This window comes from Orbicella franksi, chromosome 5 (genome assembly GCF_964199315.1).
Source record: "Orbicella franksi chromosome 5, jaOrbFran1.1, whole genome shotgun sequence".
NCBI lineage: Eukaryota > Metazoa > Cnidaria > Anthozoa > Scleractinia > Merulinidae > Orbicella > Orbicella franksi.
In genome coordinates, this window is record NC_138149.1 from 10847401 (window position 1) to 10862400 (window position 15000).

Genomic DNA, 15000 nt, shown 5'->3' on the forward strand with positions numbered 1-15000 from the left:
CATCATAAATTCTTATTATCTAGAAGTTAAATCAATCAATAATAACTTATTTTCTGCCACGGGAAAAAAATATAACTTATAATATTTAAGTATAATAAAATTAATAACAACAGACCATAGCAACATTTAATAAGAAAGCCCACTTGCTGAGGGAGATCAGGGATCTTTCAAAATTAATGTACTTGAATACTACGAAAGACAAAAGTGCTGATAAAAGAGAATCATACTTTACTCGCATAATCCCAAGGGCAAAGTTCATCTGTTAGAAGACTGAGTTGGCATATTAAGAGCAACTGCAACTACAGGTAATATACTAATGTTAGTTACATACGCAGTGTCAATCTATTAACAAACCTGTAAAAAATTCACGCAGTGGCCCTCCATCATCAATAGCTGGTTCTCCAATAAAGATCACCTTAAGTGTTTGTCTTGAATTGAACCATTCCTTTTTCCTTGCTTCGATGTAATCCTGAAACATGGATTTCCGCCTTACACTTATCCTGGTCTTCTTACTGGAATCCAAATTTTGTTCAAGAGTTTTCAAAACTTCTTTAAGCTTATGCGACATATCACCTTCATGCTCACTTCCTTCAGACGCAGACTCAACTCTGTATGGTTCTTCTGGCTCCACATATTCTCCATAACTGTCAAGCTCTCCCACAGGGTCAATGAAAGAGTCTGCACATAGGTCAGCATGTATTTCAATTTCCTCCACAGGAAATACCCTAGAGCATGTTCGACAGGTACGATTTCCTCCAGCAGGCTAGGGTGGGAAGCCTTTGCTTCAACCTCAGTATTGGAAGTGCCATAATTGGGCTTTGGTGAGACACCTCTTTCCTCCACCTCTTCCACTGTAATGCCTGTATAGGGTGTACTGGTAAGAAATGATGGTCCTGGCTCGCTACTATCAGAGTCTCCATTAAGATTCTCCATGTCGCTTGTACTACACAACCAGAAGTACAACTTGGAAAAAGGTTTTCCAAGTTCTTCCTTGTACTGGTTAAGTACAAAAGGTTCTGCACTTCCAGGAAGGGTGTTTACAACAGTTTGGTCTGGATAGAGCAGGAAGTAACTTTCCTGCTGGTTAAACTGCTTGAAATGCCTTCCGTGTTTTGTAGTTGCTGCTTTGAGAATTTCTCTAGCAGTGATATTAGTTGGAACCATCAGTGGCAGAGTCCTACCCTTCACCTTTTTCAAGCGGCCGTCCGCCTCCTCCATAACTCCTATTTGAATTTTTACGTCTTTGACTGTTTTCTGTTTCTTAGCTTTTATCTTTTTAGCTCTCTCGTCTTCTTTTATCTTCTTAAATTCATGAAATGACAACCTTGAATTTGAATTTGATTTTTGTGTACTTGTATCAAGTGTTGTCACTGTTCCTCCTATGAAATGAGAGTAAAGGCTGATTAATTATTTGAAAAAATGTCTCAATTTTAGGAGGTAAATTATCCCACTGAGGAGAGGAAGCTCTCTTCTGCAGATTGACAATGAATGAAAATTGTACAAAGTAAATTATTAATACAGTTCGACCAATGATGCAAGTGTGGAGTGTTACTGAGATTCAGGCTGATATTTGCTTTAAGGTTATTTCTTCTTTCTTCAAAACCCAATATTTTATTCAAAAACCATAAATCGAGCCAAAAGGATGTCGGCTGCTTTCGGTAATTTCAAATGAGCTCCAAAGCTCCACATGTGCTGTACTGTACACAAAACATCTACTCGATCATCGTTCATCAGGTTTTTTATAAAATATTAAAACACATTATCAAACACAGCAAAAAAAGAAACGATCACTAACCTGCGTACACTTTCATGCCACATTTGGGGCAATAATTAGGCATGGCATACTGGCCAAGATTTTCGCCGCATGAGCTGCAAAAATTCGCCATTGTCACATATGGCGGACAGCTATAAGAGAGAAAAGCCTGGGCCCTAGGTACCAGTACTTTGATTTCTACAGAGGAAGCTAATTTCTACGGAGAAGGCTCATTTCTACGGAGGAAGATGATTTCTACGGAGGAGGCTGATTTCTACAGAGGAAGCTGATTTCTACGGAGGAGGCTCATTTCTACGGAGGAGGCTGATTTCTACGGAGGAGGTATATTTCCACGGAGGAAGTCAATTTCTAAGCAACAGGCTTATATTTGTATGGAAAACAAGAACAATTGCACAGAGAAAGCAAGGTTTTAATCAGGAATGTGTTTGTTTTACAGTGTGCAGTGGTGGCACCAGTGGGCCACCGTAGTTTCGGTTCCGAATGGCCTTTCTTATCTCCGGTGTAATAAGTTTGGATTGGCCTGAAGCCGCCTTACGCTTTCTCATTCTGATGGGTGCATGATCGTCAAGCACATTGGTATACATCTTTTCCCAAGCCCAACAGATGTCATTGATGTCTTCAAACACATATGCCACATTAAACGGCACACATGCAAGGTCCTTATTAAAAGCATTTGCATCGAAGCTTTTAAAACACCTGCCTTTAGTAAAAACGGTCTCTGGTTTGGATAATTTCTTGTTAAGAATGGTGTAGACCAGTTTGTGATCACTCAGGCCTGTCTCCATTGTTCCTAATTTTAATGCAAATGTCGGAGAAATTGTTGCTATAATGTCTAAGCAAGACTCTCTAGAAATTGAAATCCTTGTTCGCTCATTTATGACATTGTCCAAGCCGTAGATGTCACAGATATCTAAGAAAGCTCGACCTTGTTTCCCGCTGTCTTGTGGTTTTAGAATATTGCAATTGAGATCTCCCAAACATAACACACTAGCTCGGTTTGAAATCGCTGCGTATAAAATTTCACACATGTCGCTCGTAAACGTCTGGTTGTTTACTGACGGTGGTTTGTAAACATTAAGTAAAGACATAAGTCGCTGTCCAAGCTGAATGTCGACGAGTATTGCTTCCACTGCTTTGCTTCTAATTCTCACTTGGCTTGAAGGAATGGATTTGCGAACATACAATAAAATACCTCCACCGCCTTTCTTGCGATCCTTACGGTAACATTCATATCCTTTGACCGCGAACTGGGAATCTGGAAATGATGCATCTATCTTCATTTCTTGTAGACACAAAATGTCGAACATTTCGATCCAGTCCTGAAGTTCACAGAATTTTCCGACGAGAGCGTTTATGTTGAAACTTCCGATGATAAAGTTCTTATTTGCATATCCATGCAAAGTGTCGAAGAAGTTGCTATTCGCATCGTTTAAATGCCCATGATCTGAAAGTTCGCTTGAATTAAACGAATCGAAGAATGAATCGCTAAACTGTGGTAGAGAACAAGTCAAACATTTCCAGTCTGCTTGAAAGTTGTGAAGTCTTTCAGTGTCGTCCCTTCATAGCCCCACACACTTGCCGTGATAGCTTCTTTTGCAGCCTTTGCACAATATGGCCACCTGATTCTTGCTGACAGTCTTGTCGCAAGAAGAACACTTCAGCTTTGTTGTTGGGCCCAGGTTTGGCTTAACAGGCACCTTAAGCAACAGACATTTTCGTTGACGACGGCGACGTGACGACCGATAAGAAACTGGGGCTAGAACGGCTTCAGGTTGCGATTGGACAGCAAGTTACCATCCTTAAAGAAGGATTTCTCAGGCTAGCATCACATCTTTTTGTTTTGTCCACACTGTCTACGAGTTGAAGATAAACTATAGTTGAAAAATAACTCAATGGAATTAAACGTTATGCTGTTCATGTGTTACTAAGAGATGTAAAATCATTGCGAAAAATAACGAAACAATTTAAGTTTATAAACTTTGCCTGCTTTGAAATGTCAAACGTAAAGAGCAAAAATTATTTTACTTGTAAAACGTGTATTGCTAAAGCAATTAATTGCAATTTTTAACCAAAGTTTGTATCACCGCTCATTGAGAAAAAAAAACAGGTGTATTTTTAGACTACCAAGATTACACACATATAGATTTCGAACAAAATCTCAGCTCACTGCGTTTTTCATTCGACACACTGATCGGCCACTCAAATACAGGAGTTTCGCCAGCTCTTTTGATAAAGAATCGTAAACAGCATTCTGCGAAGGATGCAGTAATCTTGTATTTACAAGAAATAAAATCCAGGCAGGACAATTTGGTAGCGCGAAGTTTTCCAGCTCTTGTAAACATTAAAAATTTACCTGTACACACTGTTCGAATACAAAATTCATCGAGTCAATTAAAGAAGCCTCTACGTTAAACGAAATACCAAGACGAGGGGATTGCCAAAATAAAATCAATGTTATTTCAAGCTATAGCAATCTACCAATTATACGTTGAGAAAGTCTGAAAAAACTAATTATACTGAGCGGCATTACGTTGGATGAAAGCAACCTCTTCGCTGAAGGCTAGTTTGACCTGCCAAAAACAATTTTTCAGTTAAGAAAAAATGAGTCCAGGAATACTTCCAGAACATTGTTTTAAGCATAAAGGCAATCATTATGCAACTTTACCTTGGTTCAGCACCAAAATAGCACAAAAGTAAGCTAAAAGGGATCAAAACAAAAGATTAAGTACTCACATTTTTGTTGCGACGTGAAACTCCACGTTCTCATGTTCTCGACCTCAGGGCAACGTCAGGTCACAACGTGTTGTACATGCGCAGTGACGTCTTGAAAGAAATGTCACGTTTCCGGTTGCCGTCATCAGGCTGGCGACGTCTGCTGCTTAAGTTGCCTAATATCGTGATGTAGGGCAACATCTGAAATCCATAAACACATGTATCCATGTTTGGTCCATTTGGTTGGAGCTGTCCTGATTCTGGACTGGTTTTGAGTTGTCGCTCGCTTGAAGACATTCGGTTTGTTCGACAATACGGCACTCAAGTTTAAACTCTCTAATGAGTAATTAATTATTGTTGGTGAATTCTTTTCGACACCGGTTTTCCATGACACAAAGATACAAAAGGAGAATATAGCAGAAATAAAGTGATTTAAGCGACTCACTTGCATGTCCTCAACCAGCCTAACTTTCGTTTTTCTTGTAAGTTCTCGCACGATTCAGACGATATTCTGTCAATATTATCCTAAGGAAAATACACGCATTATTGTATGTACAAACTGTAACACGATCTATCTGTCTAAGTAAAATACATCTAATTTACTACGCGTTAAATAACATGTCAACGATGGAGTTGGGGATTCATCATTGAAAATACCCCATCAGTCATGCTGCGGACCTCTTTGGAACATGGGCTATACTTCAGAAGTAAGGGTAAAAGAAATATTGTGCCCTTGAGTTGTGATTGTAGGATTTTGATCTATTTTGTTTGTGTCTTAAGATGTCCGTTTATATGATAATCGTTTTGTAGGCAGCATAAAAAGAAATCGCAAATTTCGTTCTGAACCTCAGAGTTAGCATGTCAATGAAAGGCGCAGCAATGATTTTTAAATCTGTTTAAAAATGACAATTTTTAAACTGACAAAATATTTTTAAATCAGTTATCAGTTTTGTTGTTTCCTTCCTTCTCTTTCTTTTTCTTCAGTCTTTTGGCTGTTGTTCTGTTACGGTCCTTTCTTTTCCCTTTTTTCTTTTCTAAAGACGTGCCTGACACGTCATTGTTATCATCGCTCTTCTTATCGTCTCCATCTTCTTTGGCATCAGTTTCTGCATGTGCAATGATAATAACACCTTTGTTACTAACCTCCAATCAGCCCAGAGTAATCGTAAAATATCTTTCCCAAACAGAAAGACCCCCTATTTGATTTTTAACAGTATTTAGTTTACATAATGGCTGAAGAGCCACAAAAATAAGGAAACAAATAATCTGTAGAACAAAGAGAGATATTTAAGACAAAAGGAAAATCGTAGCCTCGTACCTTAAATGAACGTTTCGAGTTGATGTTTTTTTCAACATAAAACTAAATGAAAAGTTCTTACCTTCCAGGGTTTTTGACAGTGCACCTTCTTGGTAATTATAATTCCTCTTGAAGGAAACCTGTGAACGATAATAGAAGGGAAGTATTCTACCCACAAGTGTCAAACAGTTATCCCGGGCCCTTTAAACGTAGGATGGCTGTTTGACACATATCAGTAGAATACCCCCCTTTCAATTTACCGAACTAAGTGGCCAAGAAACAAAGAGATGTGTTGTGTTTATGTTGATAGTATAAGAACCTGCTCCGATTGATTGATTTGATATGAAAATTAATGCGTAGTTAAATTAAGTTTCTGCGTATCCTTACTACTCCTTACTAGAATATGGATGAAAGTTTGGAAGAATTCTAAGAATCTGGTCCCAAATGCTTCCGCTCACGATGAGGTTGCTTTCAAGTGTTGTGGCTCTTTTAGAGGGTCTATCAAGTGAGGGTAAAATCTCAAGTGTCCTTGTCTAAGTCTATCAACCGGGGGTAAGGTGCCTCACAAAGAGACTTGTCTCAAGCGATCCAGCAAAAATTATTACCTACTTGTTAATACCCCTCCCATGCCAACCAGTAAGTTTTTGAATCTTAGATAGACTTAGGAGCCTGGTCCCAAGTGTCCTAGCTAGATTAGGAAGTCCATCTACCAGGGTACGTTCCTAAGAGCCTGGTCCCAAGTGTCCTGACTTGATTAGGAAGTCTATCGACCGAGCGTGAGTTGGCTAACAAAGAATCTGATCCTGAGTGACCACGCTTAAAATTAAGGACAACTTCACCGCAAGAAGTATGGATCTCGAAAACATCCCATTTTCAAAAATGCTCCGACACTTAAGCTGCACATCCAGGATGGTAAAGGGTAAAGTCTGCATGCAAGCCAAGTGGCCCATCAGGCTGGAGCTTATCCCGGTTTCTGTAGCATGAAGCGACTAGGAGTATTTCTACTCAGTGAATCAGTAAGTGGACTGAAGGTAAGTTCCTAACAACTAAGTCTGAATTAAAGTGAGCAATAATAATGAGTCCCTGCGAATTCATAAGTAAATAGCAACATGGAAGGTATAAAGAAATTTAGCAGCAGATATTATGATCTTCTTCGCATTCACAAGATTGGTTAAAACTCCGCCTATATCGGCTACATATAAGTCCGATTGCAAGGTTAGACTTGATTTGTTTAAATGATGGACATTATAAAAATGACTTCCCTAACCCTAGTTTGAAACAATGATTCCATTTCCTCTTCCTCCTGCAGGAAGTAAATACAGAAAAATGTCAAAACAAAAGTTAACATTGAAACAGATAATGAAGCGAAAGCTGGATAATAAGGTTATGTAACATTGCATTCCTGGAAGTCTTACAAGAGACGACCATAAATGAATTAAAAATAAACATGCTAATGTGGCCAAATTTTGACCAAATATGGTCTAAGCTCCCGTAAGCGGCCACCTCCCTTTAGCGGCCACCCAGACTTGACATTTTGGGAGGTCGCTCGCAAGGATCGACTGTCTGGGTTTCTGTAGACTTTTCTAGACTAGCGCGTCACCGGGAAATATCGTAATGCCTTACTAGCTGCGCCTGGGTATGCGAGAATGGGTAGGGTAACTTTCAGCATTGTGACCATCAAGCATATCTACGATTGTTGTGTCAATTCAGGAGCCACAATCGGGGAAGGTCTCCGTCCCCGATTATGACTTCTGGTCAAATTTTAAAAAGTGTCCACTTTAAAGTTGAGCAAATCACATTGTCTACTTACTATCTCTGTGACATCTAAAGTTTCATCATCTTGCACTGTTTCTTCGTGAGAAACCATCACACTACCTCTATGCAGGGTGAAAGAGGGCGGGAAGGATTCATTTGCCCCGGCCCAGTTGTAGACTTCCTGTAACATACAGAATAAAAACAGTTGTGCAACATGAGGAACAAGGTGAATAACTTAGCTTGGCAATGAGGTTGCTCCTGCATAGAATGGCCAACGTCAGTAAAACTTAAATTGAACGTTTCCATTAAAATGAATATCGACACGCAAGACAATTGATTATTTTCACATGTAAACATGGGCCATAAACTCCCATGTTACGAAAACTACATGTATACAACTAAGGCAATTTCAGTTACTGCGGCTTCTCACCTGGAAATGAGCTCCTGTTTGAAATCTCCTTTCCTGTGTCCTGTCTCAGGACCTGACACTAATCACATTTCCCAACACCGGCTCTTCGTTCACCCTTCCTCTCCTTGCAGAGCTTGCATCTTTCTCTTGAATCTGCAAAATCGTTTCAGGATAAATAATTATTGTACTTACTGTAGCATAATTTTTGCTCCTCTTCTACCTTCTCTTTCTCCTTCTCCTCTCCTTCGCTTTTCTCATTCGATTCTTTTTTTGTGCTTTCTGTTTGAAAATGCAGAGCTATTAATATCAGTGACATTTAGTTTCTTTGGTGTCTGTTTTTGGAGCTACCTGAGGCAACTTGCCAGAACGCAACAAAAAAAATTAACAACTTATAAGTTCTCCAAAGACAATAGCTTTATGCTGACCTTCAGATTAGATAAAGGAAATTAAAAGCTATAAAACTGAGTAAAACAGTTCTTCATGTGGTTTGTACTAAAGTGCCTATTGCATATTATTTGTCAATTTAGGTAAATGTTTTACGAATGCCTGCAGACACAGGACATCCAAGCTACATTGAAATAACACAATGTAATTCTTTTGTAAATGGGGCGAGTGGATAACTATTTAATAATTCACAGACATTTACAGCAAAATCATTTCAAGGAAAATGTATTAAACTTAGGGTAGCATAATAATTATAGAATGGTGTTAGAACGGAAAAAACCCTTCTAAAAGTCTATTTTATGTTAAAAAAAACACCAAAATGATTAAAATTAAGTGGAGGGAAATGAACCACTCGTGCTAACAGGGAGGCTAACATCAAATGCCCAACAAACAGTTTGTACAAAGTTGCACGAAACGGAAAAATTTATGGTCTTAAAACCGAAACACATCACCAACTACTTAACATGCGCTTTTCTGAATTTTCCCGTGAAATCATTCACTTGTCAATCTTGTCACCGTCATTTTCATCCTATTGACTGCCCCTTTCTGTCTTTTTTTAAATTTATTTGATAAATACAACACAACGTACAATACTTACAGTAATTACAATACTAACAATTCTTAAATTACTAACTAGGAAGCCTTCTTGCTCAGCCCTGTCTCTCCTGAAAGTTTTGAGTTTCTCCCTGCAAAATGGTAGTCAGAGATCTTAGATTAATATCTTTCACCTTTTAGATCTAATACAGTTTTAGGCATTTTATCATATTACGGGATCATTGTCATTATATATCCAGAATTGTCTGTAAAATTAAATCTGTATACATGTACATTATGTCAAGGTTTTCTGGGGCGACTTTTCTACCTTCAGATTTATCATTAATTTGAAAAATAATGAGCGAACCTACCTTTGTAGAGACAGCACTTTCAGCATATCTGTTGCTTTCTCTAATGCCGTCGCCAGCCTGTCTTCAATATTTGTTGCAGTGATACTGCTATCTACGTTAACATATACACATTTTTGTTGGTTTCTAATAATTATGAAAAACTCTTTTTGTCTATGTTACACTCGCGGAAAATTGGTTTCAGTTTAAATCCCTCAGAACCTGACAGGGGTTTCAATAATAATTTGTACAGGTGGGTAGGAGAGGTTTTGAAACTTGGTAGGGAAACTGGAAGGCCCTATGGGCCTTCCCTGCTAGGGGGATCCGGGGGCATGCTTCCCCGGAAAATTTTGAAATTCTACACTCTTCGAGATGTATTTTCCTGCATTCTGGGGCAAAATTTAGTGCTCCTTTGCATCACCTAACTACCTAGTTTATTTAAAGAAATTTAAGTACAAGGTAGCACTGATGAATTCCAGCCAACAAAATTATTATATAAATTAATACACCTCATCACAAAATGAAATTAAACTGTAATGATCTTTCCTCACTGAGCCAACATGTCTTTACTGAGTTAAACAGTTTTGACAATCACTAATAATTTTTGAATGACATGTCTATATTGCTCTCTAAAGAGGAAACATTACAGATGCTTCTGAATTATCAGGGGTACCCAACGACCAAATTTCCCTGAAAGGTTGGAACGTCATTTTTATGGTATAGTACTACTTTTTAGGCAATTTAAAGGTTTATTTTGAACTTTCAAGCTTCCAAAAATTTTAGGTAATGGGATTTACTGTGACGAAAATTGTAGGGTAAATGGAACAATCTCTGAAAATCTTAGGTGAACTTTCAAATCTCTGAAAATGGTAGCTCGATAATGTGGTGAAACGAAATTGTGAGATGAACTACTACAGTTTCAGTTGGCGAAACACTGTTCCTTGAATAACCTATCATTGAGATCTCATATGCTTAAAGATTCAGGTTAACTACTGTAGTGACCATGAATACATTGGTAAGCACAAAATGTTATTAAGGCTGAGGACTGGTTAGTATTCTTCAGTTTCAAAAGCAGAATCATCTGACTCATAAGATTGGTCAGCTGGAAGCTTGAAAGCCTCAACAGCAGCTTCAACCTCTGCTTGAAGACTTGCTGCTTCTACTTCTTCATTGACGTCTTCCTCCAGATCAGTTTGAATAGCAGTGTCAACGAGAATGGTTTGAACTTGAATTTCAGAATTGCCAGAGGTTGTAGCACCAAGCTTAAGATTTACTGCTGGAGGGAGCTTCCTTCTCTTCTTTGTCTTGCTCCAGGTTTTGACAGCTTCTTTGACCAGGTCTTCTGCCTTGCTTACTGCTGGCCCATTAATTGAGATCTGTAGCAGTGCCTCCAACATCTGATTGCTCATACTGCTCCGGAGTCTGCTCTTTATCCTCTTCACAGCACTGGCTCCTCTTTCCGGCCATGCATTTGACACTGGGAGGGAAAGGATGATTTCAGCAATCCATATCAACTTAAGGTAGAAATGGCCAAAATCAGTCCGCATTGAAAGGAGCCTCCTTAGACACCACTCTTTTGGGGTGACATTTTCAAGTTCTTCAGGGATTTGCCCTTTCAGCTTCTCCCATTCTGCATTTGCTTGGCATTGTGACTCTTCATCATTTGGAAAGTGCTGATGGGCAATGTGGCCATTTCTTTGCATCTGTAGCTGGTAAACTCCGATGTCCCACGGTTTGGAATCGCAGTTGGATTGAAGATGTTGAGTGCTGAAACAACTGGCATAGAATCCTTGAAACGTAAAGTGATGTTCTGCTTCAATGAATGTACATAATTTCTCAGAAGGTTGTGAAGAACTTGCACCTCATACTCGTTACTTTGTAAGTCACAGGTGCCAAGTCATCCACTTTCCTGAACATCAACCTGAAGCTGTGTAATAGGTGTCTCTTCTTGCGCTATTTTGGTTAGTTTGTCTGTTGTGTGGTTGATTGCAGGAACAATATGGCCAAAGTTAACGGTACCGCGCTGGAATGTCTTACTCAGTGCTGCTAGTTCTGGGAGAACAGCCTTCAAAATGTAGATGGCACCAACAAACTTGAAGCTTTTCATTTTGGAGAGCAGGTACGATGCCAAAGCATCTTTGTCATCAATCAGATTTATTGCTTGTATGATAGGAACAAAATCTTCATACACCCCATCAACAGCATTACTTGTCGACAGCCAGCATGTTCTGCACGCTTTTCTGACCTTCTTTTCCACAGCAGACCTTGCTTTATAGGATAGTTTCATCTTTTGCCTAGACTCTTGTGCTTTAACTAGAACTGCCGTTCGTTTTGGAGAGTTAGCAAAGAACTTCCAGAGTTGCAAGAGGATTCCTTCCACTTGTGCGATATACTTCGTCTTGTCACTTGCACCAGCGCAAGCCGAGGCAAGCCTATGGCAGATACAGTGTACATTTAGTAGCTTACTGTTAAGTTGCTTTAGTCGGGCAGCTACTCCAGTTTTGTGGCCTGTCATAACCTTTGCACCATCGCTTACCAGACTCATCATTTTCAGAATGTCGAGTTCACAGTTACTTAGATTGTCCTGGATACATTTTGCAATTGTTTCGGCATTGGCAGATGAGGACTGTTCCAAAACATCGTCAATGAAAAAGAATTTCACCAAAGGATGGCCGTCGTCACCAACATACTGTACAAAAGCTATCAACTGTTCCTTGACTGCAACATCCGTTACTTCGTCGACTAACAGACCAAATGCTTTGGATGTCTTCAAAGCCTCAACTACCCTCTGCTTGAGTACTTTTCCTATGGTCAAGAAGATTTCAATGGTTGATCCTGCAGAGCGACGCTGAAAATGTTTCATCTTTTCTAATCCAAGCATTTCGAGTAATTTAAGAAGTGAAGGAAACTTCTTGTTCACCATCTCCTCCTTTGCCAACCAGTATACAGCCATAAAAGCATTGTGCAGAACTTCATCTTTGCTTCTCTCTTGGCTTTCAATTTCTTTGTGAAAAACTGACACTCGCCTGATCATTTCTGCTTCTACAGCTGCTGTATGTTGGGCACTCTTTGCATGTTCTTTAAGAGCATCAGTTTTAAATCGTGGGGCAGGTGTGAGATTGTAGATTTTGCTGTTGTTCTTGATATTTGAGGTATTATGCTTCTTGCATAGAAAAAAAACATTCCGCCTTTCTCACCATCTGTTTCCTCCTTGTATATTAGCCACCACATGCCGGAGCGTGAATCGAAGGCCAAGTTGTGGTCATTAACCCATTGATGTTTAAAGTGGTCTTGCTTTAAGTAATGGTTCGCGTAAGAACTATAGCGGAATCAGTGGGATTCCGGCAGCGGCAGCCATTTACTACAAGCACGAAATAATTACCAAAGAGCAGCTCTGATTGGTTTTCAACCAAGAAGTGCCAAATTCAAAAGTTTTTCCCTAAACCTTAGCGCTGTTTGGCTAAAAAAATGAAAGAGAATTGAACAGGCTCTTGTTCGCACATAACTATCTATTCTCATGCAATTTCATCAGATTTGCATGTGGGGAAGTGCTGTTTGAAGACAAATTTCTTCGTGTAGTGAACATTGATTGTCAAAAACAAGTTCTGCTTTCTATCTCCGTCAAAGGGTTTTAGCAATGATCATATCTCATTGGTGCGGCATGAGGAGATTATCACACCTAATCGAAGGATAGTGTTGCTTTGCCGCCGCATTTTCTCACGCGGTCTTCCCAGTGATAAATATTTTCCTTTATTTTCGTCAATTGCAACTCGAAGTATGGCTGAAAGGTGAGTTTTTCGTTTTCCGTTTATTTTTTTAAGTGTCGATCTTTGTAACTTAGACATTTGCCGTTTTGCTTTACGTCAGAAAGCGACGTAGTGAAGATGAAACAGTAGCGGAAACCAGGAAGCGTGCCAGGACACAGACTGAACCGAACGTATGTATTAGATAGCGTTCATATGAGATAACAATTTTACTTCTTTATTGTAAGAACGTTTCACTAGCGGTATCGTTTTTGTATGTTCCTTTACTAGACTTTCTTCTGGATTTTAGAGAATAGTGGCAAATGTGTAAGATGTCAGGATTACACAGGAACTAAGACCATTGATACTTTTTCTGGCAGAAAATTCACCTCTACCGACTCTACGGTAACAACTACCGCTCGCAAAAGAAGATCCAAGTGGTGGACAAGCTGAGGAAAGGAAAAAGTGTTGCCGTGATTGCTCGCCAGTTGGGAATTGCCGAAGCGACCGTCGAGGTTTACGCAATCGATTGTTTTGCCGCCAACGCACCTCTGGACAAAACAATAGTCGCTCGTCACATGGAAGTCAACCCCGAGTCCTTCCAACTAATAAAGGGAGCGATTGAAGGTTGTAAGGATGTTAAATTACGTACCGTCAAAGATCACCTGGATGATGTTTTCTCCTACAACCAGATTCGCTTAGTACTCGCGTGTATGATTCGCGATTTGGAAATTGATTAGATCCATATTGCAATTGTAAGCTTTGCGGAAAGCAGGGGCCTTACATTTTGTCTGTTTTTATCACTAAGATACTGCGGTTACTTCTTATTCAGCGAGTTTGTTTTCAAAACTTTTGCCCTTCAATTCCTAGTTATCTATCGAACATTTATGTCGGAGACCCAGGGGGATAGCCGGTGTGCGAAAGCTTGCAAGATGGACAAACTTTCGGGCACCGATTATACCCGAAAAAAAGTTTCGACCCTTCCCGACTATCCCCTGGGTCTCCGATGAAGTACTGCACAAGAACTATAAATTCAAGAAGTAAACAGTACACCAGACAACTCGATTTTTAAAACATTGTACGGTGTGTACTGACCAAACTGTCACAAGAAATAAAGAACTTGAATAAATAAACGAAGTTGATTTGTATATATTCTAGTCAAACTTTTTTATATATATAATGCAGGTGGTTTTTCCAGAGTGCTCTCGCATGAACCTGTTTACAGTAATAACCCTTTCATCAAGACCAGCCCTACATTTCTTGCCGAGTCGATTGAGTTGATATCCCAGCACCAGCGCGTCAGGTTACTTTCGGGTGTACTCGCGAGTTCCTGTCGCTAGACCATAGTGACTAAAAAGTGGGGATGCTCATTGCCACTGAACATGAATGCCTTCTTTTTTTGAAGAAAGAAAAAAAAAAGGACCCCTCACAAGAAGGCCTGACAGCCAATAACTAGGTAAAATTGTCAATCAAGAAATGCTGTATTGATGTTTTTATGGCAATTCAGAACAATAACTCAGTGTTTGGCGCCCCATCCAGATCCTTGTACATTCAATTGGGTAAAAAAACATGCAAAACAACATCTACTACAACCTTTAGTTGTCTATTCCTTTTTTATTTTACAAGATGGATACCCAAATGTCTTCCTAAATTGAATAACAGGAACAATAAAACAAGATAACATTCATGAGCTGGCCATTTATCACAAAAATGTCAAGTCCCAGGAGAAGAGATGTATAGATATTATCACTGTCCAAAAAAAAAAAACAAGAAAACAAACGTAAATATGGAGCCTGCAGCTATACATGATCAAAGAGGCCTTGATCTAAAAGACAAAACAGGCATAAAACACTTTCCAGGTAGAGCAAAAAGTGTACTTATGCAACATAGCTCACGGATATCACTGATGTAGTACCCAGTTCATGATTCCAAGTGTTTTGTGACATTCTTGCGAACCATACTGCAAGGTCAACAGCATGTCCAGG

The 15000-nt window shown here is 39.4% G+C and overlaps 1 protein-coding gene and 3 pseudogenes across 1 annotated transcript; all 4 read right to left on the minus strand.

Moving 5' to 3' along the window:
• Positions 1–7925: 7925 nt before the first annotated feature.
• The window catches only part of LOC145486570 (uncharacterized), a 20936-nt pseudogene continuing 13861 nt past the window's right edge, over positions 7926–15000 (minus strand).
• LOC145486571 (uncharacterized) lies at positions 10318–10975 on the minus strand. Its single transcript, XM_081465257.1, has one exon. The coding sequence runs from the start codon at positions 10973–10975 to the stop codon at positions 10322–10324; it is 654 nt and encodes a 217-aa protein (XP_081321383.1). The 3' UTR covers positions 10318–10321.
• LOC145486569 (protein FAM200A-like) lies at positions 11166–12559 on the minus strand (annotated as a pseudogene).
• Positions 14893–15000, minus strand: part of LOC145486759 (uncharacterized) — a 5509-nt pseudogene continuing 5401 nt past the window's right edge.